The sequence below is a fragment of the Pangasianodon hypophthalmus genome, chromosome 20 (assembly GCF_027358585.1).
Source record: "Pangasianodon hypophthalmus isolate fPanHyp1 chromosome 20, fPanHyp1.pri, whole genome shotgun sequence".
Classification (NCBI taxonomy): Eukaryota; Metazoa; Chordata; class Actinopteri; order Siluriformes; family Pangasiidae; genus Pangasianodon; species Pangasianodon hypophthalmus.
The window spans coordinates 1,876,387-1,887,522 of NC_069729.1; the positions used below are offsets into that span (position 1 = coordinate 1,876,387).

The 11,136-nt window shown below is 44.6% G+C and overlaps 1 protein-coding gene across 1 annotated transcript in view; it reads left to right on the forward strand.

Moving 5' to 3' along the window:
* Positions 1-78: 78 nt before the first annotated feature.
* gnai2a (guanine nucleotide binding protein (G protein), alpha inhibiting activity polypeptide 2a) overlaps positions 79-11,136 on the forward strand; it is a 51,314-nt gene continuing 40,256 nt past the window's right edge. Inside the window, exon 1 of the mRNA XM_034313997.2 lies at positions 79-829. Within this exon, the coding sequence (XP_034169888.1) occupies positions 712-829 (118 nt within the window). The 5' untranslated portion in view covers positions 79-711. The remainder of the gene's footprint in view (positions 830-11,136) is intronic.

Here is an 11,136-nt window from a genome sequence, read left to right on the forward strand (position 1 = left end):
GAGGGGAGGGGCGTGTTGGGCGGGGCTGTGTATTTGAGGCGGGGGCGGGGCGATGGGGCGAGGGGCGGGGCGTGCGGCGTGACTGTGGTGGCAGTAGGGAAGTTGGGAGCAGCTCGGCTCGGGTGTGGCGGTTTGATAGAAGGCTTTGAAACAAATCAGAGCGGCGCGCGACGGCTAACTGACCAACGTAAATAACGGCTTTTTCTGTTTTAACGGTTTTCTTTTCCACCTGAAACCGAGCGAGAGGAAGAAAACACCGAGCGGCGCTCACACGGGGCTTCTGCTTGTTTTTATAATATTTCAGCTTCTCGCTGGAGAAAGTTGCGTGAAAAAATCCGTCCGAACTTTTTTCCTCTCTCTCTCTCTCTCTCTCTCTCTCTCTCTCTCTTTGTAATGCTGGAGTGTTTCCCACCCGCGTCATGTCCGACCTCTCAGCTCGGGTCTTGTGTTTAGTTTGGGATCCTTAAACAAACAAACAAACAAACAAAACAAACACAAAAGAAACCTGCTGTTTTGTTTTGATTTGACGTCGCGCGAGCTCAGGTCTCGTCAGTGAAGAGCTAGAGCTAGCTAACTGTTTTTCTCGGAAGAGGGAAGTGCGGTAGAGTCTGGGAGCAGGAGCAGGAGCAGCAGTGAGTGGAAGGTGGTGGTGAAGGTGGTGTTGGTGGTGTTGTGTGTTAAAGCTGTGGAAAGAGTCGCTGAGCCTCTCCGATGGGCTGCACGGTGAGTCAGGAGGATAAGGCGGCGAGGGAGCACTCCCGGGACATAGACCGGACCCTGCGCGAGGACGGAGAGAAAGCAGCCAAGGAGGTCAAACTGCTTCTGCTCGGTGAGTCATCTACATACACACACACTACATACACACACACACTCTACATACACACACACTACATACACACACTCTACACACACACACACACACTCTACATACACACACACACACACACTCTACACACACACACACACTCTACATACACACACACACACACACTCTACACACACACACACACTCTACATACACACACACACACACTCTACACACACATACACACACACTCTACATACACACACACTCTACATACACACACACTCTACACACACTACATACACACTCCACACACACACACACTACATACACACACACTCTACATACACACACACACACTACATATACACACACACTCTACATACACACACACACACTACATACACACACACACACTACATACACATACACACACACACTACATACACACACACTACATACACACACTACATACACACTCCACACACACACACACACTACATACACACACACACACACTACATACACACACACTACATACACACACTACATACACACTCCACACACACACACACTACATACACACACACACACACTACATACACACACTACATACACACTCCACACACACTACATATACACACACACTACATACACACACACTCTACACACACACTACATACACACACACTCTACACACACTACATACACTCTCCATACACTCCACACACACACTACATACACTCTACATACACACACACACTACACACACACACACACTCTACACACACACACACACTCTACATACACACACACACACACTCTACACACACACACACACTCTACATACACACACACATACACACACACACACACTCTACATACACACACACTCTACATACACACACACTCTACATACACACACACTCTACACACACTACATACACACTCCACACACACACACACACTACATACACACACACTCTACATACACACACACACACTACATACACACACACACACTACATACACACACACTCTACATACACACACACACACTACATACACACACACACACACTACATACACACACACACACACACTACATACACACACACTACATACACACACTACATACACACTCCACACACACACACACTACATACACACACACACACACTACATACACACACTACATACACACTCCACACACACTACATATACACACACACTACATATACACACACACTACATACACACACTCTACACACACACTACATACACACACACTCTACACACACTACATACACTCTCCATACACTCCACACACACACTACATACACTCTACATACACACACACACTACACACACACACACACTACATACACACACACTCTACAAACACATTACATACACACACACACACACACTACATACACACTCTCCATACACTCTACACACACCCTACATACACACACACTCTACATACACTACATACACACACTCTACATACACACACACACATTACATACACACTCTCCATACACACTCTACACACACACACATACTCTACGTACACACACACACACACACACACACACACACTCCACACTCTCCACACACACACTCTACACACACTCTACACACACTCTCCATACACTCTCCATACACTCTACACACACACACACACACACTCTACACACACATTCCATACACACTCTACACACACACACACACACTCCACACACACACATACTCTACATACACACACACACACTCCACACTCTCTCCACACACACTCTCCACACTCTCCAGACCTTCATCTCCTCTTCCACCTCACTCAGCCTGGAGCTTCATCATTACACTGCAAACCCTCTGAGACAGAATCTGGGAGAAGATCTCTCGGTGCTCTGAGATGTTTGAGGAAATCATCTGACTGATGTTCTGATGAGTCAGGAGGTGTTTTCTGCAGCTTTGGGACGTGGCGTTATGGCTGTCTGGAGTGCATTATTCAGCAACAAAAGGTTTTGGTCAGGGGTGTCCGATCTTATCCGGAAAGGGCTGGTGTGTGTGTGTGTGTGTGTGTGTGTGTGTGTGTGCACGCAGGTTTTCATTCCACACCTGAGTCCACCTGTTTAATCAGTTGAGCTTGGCTTTCAGGAGACTCAGGTGTGGCTTCTGCTTGGCTGGAATGAAGACCCGCACACACACACCGGCGCTTTCCGGATAAGACTGATCACCCCTGGATTTGGAGCTACATGAGCTACGTTTCAGTCTGTTCTGTTACCTGAAAGAGGAAAAAAAAGGATTTCCAATTTCAAGTTCTTCACTATGACCTATATGTAACTTCTTAAAGAAAAAAAAATCCACCCTGAGCAACTTGCGTATCAGTTTTGATTATTAACACGTGATCCTCGAGATTTAATTCGTAAACGTCTTGTTTTCACATGAAATTGCAACGGCCCACAATGCCGCTTGCTCATCTCTACCTGAAGAGGCTGATGCAGCGGCGCTTTAGTCCTTTTAGTCCTTCTAGTCTGTCGGTGTCTCTCACCTCCTCCTCCTCTCACCACGAACGTTCAGACTCGTAGAATTATTATTATTATTATTATTATTATTATTATAATTTTTTGTCTCCCATTAAACGATATCGTAACTGCGCTAGCAATAACGAAAACAATAAAATGATAAAAAAAAATACGGAACCAGCTAACACAGGATTCTCTAAATACGTTTCTGGTTGGAGGTGAACTTTGACCCTGAGACACTTTTCACGTCGGTACGTCACGTCGTAACGCCTGTGAAGTGTTTTCTGTGTAATCGTGTAGCGTTTTCATTCGCCGAGACTCCGAGTCTTTGTGCTTTGAGTTTTTGTTGTGTTATTATTGGCATTGTTACTGTTCGTTACGCATCAAACCTCTATACAGGATCGACAGGAACATTTTCCTCTTTACACCACAGACGCTTGTGCGTGTGTAATAACACGTACTGACACGTTAAGAAGCCCCGAAGTGTCGATTATGAGGAAGATCTGCGCTCTGTTTCCCGTTCTCGTCCCCGCCCCCACCCCAGCGTTGCGACACAGCCGCACGATTGGCTCTTGTGCCTCCTCTGAGCTGGATGTTGACAGCGTGTCCTGGCCCCTGTAGCACGTCCCGCTCTCTCTGCACTTTGCTCCCCGTCACGCTGTTTGTACAGAACCACAGGATCGTGTGTGTTTTTGTGGAGCGAGTGTGTTTCAGCAGGCATTTGGCCGTCATCCCGGGTCAGGAGGAAAGAGAAAATCTGGCAGAGTCACGCCGTGTCGTCGCGTTTCAGCACACGGAGTCACATTTCCCTTTCTGAAAATGTGAAAATGATTTCTTCAAGTACGCGGCACGTTCCTGGATCGACGTTCCTTCTCTCTTACACGTCATCTTTTTAATAATCCGTCGAAAATGTTGAAGGAATTGTTCCATATTCGGTCACATGCCGCGAGTTTGGTGCTAAACCCCGCCCATTATTCTGATGTCAGTGCTAGCTAGCTAACATTTAAAAAATTCTCTCTCTATCCTCAGCATTAAAACGTTGCGTAGTGCTACATCTCAGTTCATGAGAGTTACGAGTTTTTTTTTTTAATGTAGGTAGATCTTTTTTTGTCTTTTTAATTTAAGTAAGTAATAGTTTTCCTGTTTTCATAATAACTCCATTAGCTCTATAACGATGTTTTCTTCCGAACTGGGTGAAGTTTAGCCGTCTTTCACCTCTAGTTGCGCGGCGAAGCCAGAAATCCACAAAAACACATCATTTGACTGAAACACTCTGATAATTGTAATTAAAAATCAGTCGCTTGTCATGATTCTGTAAAAAAAAAAAAAAAAAACACGAATATTGCCGCACGTTTAGTACCGAATTCAGAAGATCGTTCAGTAGTTAACGGAATCACGTTTTACTTTCCTTTCACCTTAAACAGGCGAATGGAAACTTCATTTTCTTCTTTGTTGTTTTGCAAAACACTTCACACGTCAAGCAGACCAACGTCAAGCAGAAGCGGTTTTCCCCCTCGCAGGACGCTGTTTATCCCCCAAACACGGCCAGTTCAGGTTTCACATGAGTTAGCGGTGTGGTTTAACCCGAGCCTGCTCCTGCGGGGCAGATCCTCATCTCCACAGGGGCGGTTAATGAAGGTGTTGTGTAATAACAGAGCTCCTAAGCGCTCATCAGCTGCAGCGTTTGACTCAGCGTCTGACGAGGATGTAGCGTAACACGCGGCCAGACGAGCTAGCTCATCGCATGCACTAAATGACGCGTGTGTGTGTGTGTGTGCCTTCTGTAGTCATTCGTTTTGTAATCGCTCTGCACCACTGGGAGATTTTATCACGGCTGACAGCCGTGGTGTCGCAATAACGTCACATCGGCAACGAGTCGCACAGGGGCGTAGAAACATACAGAAAAATCACGCTTTCATGAGTTTCTCAGAAACATACAGAAAAATCACGCTTTCATGAGTTTCTCAGAAACATACAGAAAAATCACGCTTTCACGAGTTTCTCAAACTGCTACGAACAGAAACGTATTAGAAGCGTTGTGTACGTGCGCACATACGATTTTGCCTTGTACGCGAACTGAACAAAATCACTCACTTGTTTGACGTATGTTAAATGTTTTTGGTGATTTTGGTGTTAGACTCCGACTTTTGGACCGAACATCACGCGATGTGATGTTTAAACATTGTTACATCGGACCTCGCTTCCTGCCTCCGGTACGAACAAATTGATTCGTAAATAGTTTACGAGCGTTTACACAGAAAACGTGGTGTTTGTGTTCATGACAAATCTTAATTCATATCCTTATTTTCGCTCCTGAGTTTGTGAGAATTTGCGTATAAGGAGACTCACTAATGTGAACCTGAACTGATTAGATTCGAATCTTTTCATCGCCACTAAGCTGCTGCGATTTTGTACACGGATTACTGTAATTACAGTCGTTTCATCTTAATGAACTGAAAGAAAACACGATTGACGACGTAAGACTAGATGTTCAGTTATGACAACAGTAACAGCGTCCTATAAAAAGAGGAAGCGTTAGTGTGTGTGTGTGCGGTAGCTGACTCACTGCAGTGGCTGAGCTGCGTTACTGGAAGATTTAGCGCACGCCGTGCTTATGAGGAGCTTTTTCACCCTTTAGTCACCATTTTGTCCTTTTCAACTCTCTGTGAGCTTTGACTTTTATGGAGTTTGGTAATTTACGACAGATTGGCATGTATGAACACGTGTACACGAGTATGAAGCAAATCAGCGTCACAGAAACTTTTGGAAACCTTGCCGGAGTTTTTAGTGCAGTTTGGCCTACAAAAAAAAAAAAACATTTACACGTTCTACTTTATTAAAATTATGTTTAACAGAGAGAGATGTACAGGAACGGTGTTTATTATGAAGCAGCATCGTAGATATTGTTACTCTTGCTACATTAAGTTATTAAATCGGTCACTTCCTGCCTGTGAGGAGCCTCGAAGGATCTGAAACAGTGGAAACCTGGCACTCATCTGCTACTCGCACGAACGTTTCCTCCCTGAAGCCTGAAATCAGAGCGAGCCTGAGGACGGCACGTGTCTCAATCCAGCGTGTGTGTGTGTGTGTGTGTGTGTGTGTGTGTGTGTGTGTGTGTGTGTGTGTGTGTGTGTGTGTGTGTGTGTGAGTGAGCGTTGACCTGGAGTAACAGCTCTGTCCGCCATGTTTTATGTGAAACGGATCCAAATTCTTCTGGAAAAGGCCAACATGCTTCTGAAACATGCTGCTTCCTCCCAGACGGTTCACACTGAATATCATGTGATGTGATGATGTGACTACGTTCAGTAAGTTGGAAGCTGAATCACTTCTAATGACGGTGCAAATCTCTCTCTCTCCTCTCTCTCACTCTCTCTCTCTCTCTCTCTCTCGATTAAGCAGTTCATTAGCGGCGTTCTCCTCAGATTTGCGGACTTTGATCAGGGTTTAATCCGACACAGCCGGAGCGAATTCCAGCGCTGCCTGTGTTTATTTTCTTTCTTCTGGCATTTTTCTAACCTCCTCCTACTATGTTTTTCTTTTTTTTTTTTTTTCCGTCTTCTTCTTCTTCTTTTTCCCTGACTGTAGCCTGAGAGTCGGTTCAGTTCGTGTACAAGCCCCGACGTCTCTCACACTCCGCCTTATCTCAACACGGACTGCTTTTCGATCGCAGAACTGATATGGCGATCTGCCTGGCCATTTTTTTATTCCAGTTATAAGAGATTGAAGAGGGTCTATTGGCAGCATGGTGGCTGATAGCAGTGTTTTCCCTGGAATTACTGATATCACCCGCTTACACTGTAGCCCCGCCCACCTCAAAGACGGCTCACTGATCTCTCAGCAGTAGCGACCAATCAGGTTCTTTCTGTAGCAGGTGACGGCGCGTAGATACGTCTACTACAATAGCTAGTTATTGTTTTATCCTGTACTATACTGTAGCGCTGTTGAGTTCTGGACTGTGATTGGTTGTCAGATGTTGATTAATTTTCTAGAACAGCAGCTCTGACAGTAGTGCAGCTGCACATCACAGGTTTATATTAATGCTCTCGTTCTAATGCGTTATCGTTTCTGGAGTAACAGCTCATTCAAATAATTACCTTCAGTGGTAACGGAAACTCATCACACCACCCTGGCGCTGATTCATTTCTTATCTTCATCATCATCATAATAATAATAATAATAATAATAATAATAATAATCTTTGACACCACATGTAGAAATAGGGCGAGGAACATTTGCCCGAAGCTACTGGATTCCTGAAGACGTGAGTAGAGCAGATGCTGCTTCCTCAGAAGGACACACACACACACACACACACACACACACACACACACACACACAGATGCCTCTCAGTCAGTCTGAAGCCTGCTCACATCAACATCTGAAGTGATGAGTATCGCTGGCAGGAATTATTATTAACAGTTATCAATCTTTCCCAGAAATTGTTTTTCTCAGCAGTGGGACACTCATCAGAATTCCGTGTGTGTGTGTGTGTGTGTGTGTGTGTGTGTGTGTGTGTGTGTGTGTGCGCGTACGCGCACGCGCTGTGGGATTAACACCACCACTGTCTCTGTCTCTGGTTCATATCTGTGCAGCACTTCTCTCATCATTCCTGTCAGATGCCGAGGACTCGCACTTCATTTCCTCACACATCTTACACACACCTGTCAGACACAGCTTAAATTACACACACACACACACGTGCACGTGATTTCACACACTTTACTCTGCCATACGTCTTCTGAACAAACAGGTTTTATCCTACTGTAAATGTTCGCTCTGATGTCTGGGTTGAGATTTGACGTGACACAGGGAAATAACACAACAAAACCATTTCATTATCCGAAAGTCAATCTAAAACCAGTTCTGCGATGCCAGTGTCGCCGCGAAAACGTGGCCATGCAGGTACGGGCTTGTGCTGATTTTACATTTCAGGTAGAAAAATAAACTTTCCTGCAGCTCTTGTATGGTAAACAGAATTACGGAATCGTTTTGCCTACGAAAAACCTCGTGAAAACTGACACTTAGCTTCGACATAGCAGAAATAGACAATAAAAACATCATACATGTTAAATATCGCGATCAGCACTTACTGTTCTGTTCTTATCTCTTAAAGGTGCAACAGGTAATTTAAAAAAAAATCTTACTAGTACAAGTAGTGTGGGAAAAATTGTAAAAAAAAAAAAAAAAAAAAAAAAAAGGTTTAAAAAAAGCCTCACATTGAAATCTGTTTTTCATCATAAATGCTTGCTGCAGTTTTCGTTCTTCAGTAGTTTTATAGTTAAGTTTTAATGCTGTGGAACATCCATGAAAGTTTTCACTTACGTTATAGCAGCTATAAACAGTCGTTCCCTCGTGAGCCTCTCTCTTTTTTCCCTCTCTCTTTACCTCTGACTGTTACAAAGTGCTGACACTGGAGACTCCTTCCATAAAAGTTTAATAAACACATTTATCCTTACAGAAAATTTCACAATTTAAAAAGAAAATTTGTTTATTATTAGCGGCGCGCAGCCGTACGCGTCCCTGTGAACGAATTGTTGCTATAGCAACGATAACAATCCAGCATTCTGCGCCGCGCTCGTCTCATCCTTAATCACGCGACTTTAAATCATTTTGAAGTCGAGTTATATTAAATTTTTATTATTATTATTTTTTTTATCTATTATTTTAAAGTCTGCAAGGAAAGCACTTTTTGATCTAGTCGACCTGACGACAGTCCTGATCGCAATTCCTGCGTTCAGACTTCAGGCAGAAGAGCGGACAGGGATCAGATAACGTGGAGGGAATGTTCGGGGAATGTGAAACTTCCCCTGCGAGCCTCGGGGCGATCCGAGCGCTGCTAGTTAACCTATACATCTCCCGATTGGTGACGTGAAACAGGTCTGAACCTGCTGCTGAACTGGTTTTTCCAGGAGTGTGTACTGAAGTAACACTATACGTTACAGTCTTCACTTCGGGCAAGGTCAAAACACGCACACACACACACACACACACACACACACACACACACACACACACACAAGCGCACACAGACACACACACAAAACCTTGACAGGTTGATTTTCGAGCTAAAGGTTGCGTTTTTCATAGTGTTAAAAGTTTACTTATTAAATGTTGGTGAACAACACGTGGAGCGTTAAGACAAACCGTTAACGCCACACGCCGATGACGCGTTTGTGTAGTGCGATCTGACGATAGGAAATGAATCAGTCTGGTATGTGTCAATATGAAACATCATCTCGATTCCTACGATTATATATCCGACACGTCGACATGTGCCAATATTTACGAGATTGAGTCAGATCACAACCTTAAAAGTGCAACATGAATTAGAATCGGGTTTTTTTTTTGTTTTTCCCCCCCGGACACTCGTCAAGCGCTTGAACACTCCGAGTGAAACAGAGATGAGAAGTGGAAATATGATGCACTTGATAAACAGACAGAAATAGAAATAAACAAAAATAAAGGTATTTATTTGACTCACACTCGTACATTTATAGCACAATTAATATTAATCTAAAAATGAGGGACTTTCCCAGAAACATTTTTCCCCAGAGCCATCTCTCTCTCTCTCTCTCTCTCTCTCTCTCTCTCTCTCTCGCTCTCTCTCGCTCTCTCTCGCTCTCTCTCTCTCTCTATCTCGCTCGCTCGCTGTCTCAGCAGTTATTTTGGGGAGATTTGTAGTACCTAAGGTGGAGATTGGTTTCGATCAGAACATGTTCCTCTGTGTGTCTGTGTGTGTGTCTGTGTGTGTGTCTGTGTGTGTGTGTGTGTGTGTGTGTGTGTGTGTGTGTGTGTGTGTGTGTGTGTGTGGTGTCCTGGAGTGAGATTGCTTTGACCTTGTTGTTGTTGAACTGTTGATTTGAGTGCTGCACAGATTTGAACCAGAGAGAGAGAGAGATGGTGCTAATCCCACACACACACACACACACACACACACACACACACACACACGCGCGCTGTGATTGGTAGTTTTTGTAGTGTGACTGGTGTTTCTTACAGCATCACTGAGCTTAACCACAGAGAAGAAGCTCTTTCTCTCTCTCTGTGTGTCTCTCTCTCTCTCTCTCTCTCTCTCTTTATTAAAGCACTGATTACACACTCCTCTAACCACTGTGAGTGACACACCGTCATCTCTCACCACACACACACACACACACACACACACACACACACACACATCACTAAACATCACATCCTCCATCCCAAGCCGACTGAGACACACAGTCAGCATCCAAAACCCTCAAACACATTTATTATACGCTAAAGAGAGGGCTCACCTTGTCTGCGCGCGCGTGTGTGTGCGCACGTGTGTGTGCGCACGTGTGTGTGTGTGTGCGCACGTGTGTGTGTGTGCGCACGTGTGTGTGTGTGCGCACGTGTGTGTGTGTGCACGTGTGATGGGTTTGTCACTGTCTCTCTGTCTCTCTCTCTCACTCACACCTTATCACATGACTGTTTTGACGTCACAGCACAGGTCAGAGGTCATGGGGTCACTAAACTGAGAGCTTATCACCCTCATAGAGCGATGTGATAAGAGTTTAATGTCCTCCTGCATTTCCTCCTTGAGAGCGGAAGGGCTTTTTTCAGAGCACACACACACACACACACACACACACACACACACTGTGCAGCGGCTGCAGGAAGCTCTGTACAGGATCACTCTGTCAGCTGGCGTGATGGCAAAAGCGTTACGTGACGACTAACCCTGCAGTTCAAGTTTATAGTTCTGGTTTTGACCAGAAGGTGGTCAGAGAGTTCCTGGAGCGAGAACATCCTCCTCCTCCTTTTTTTTTTTTTTTTTTT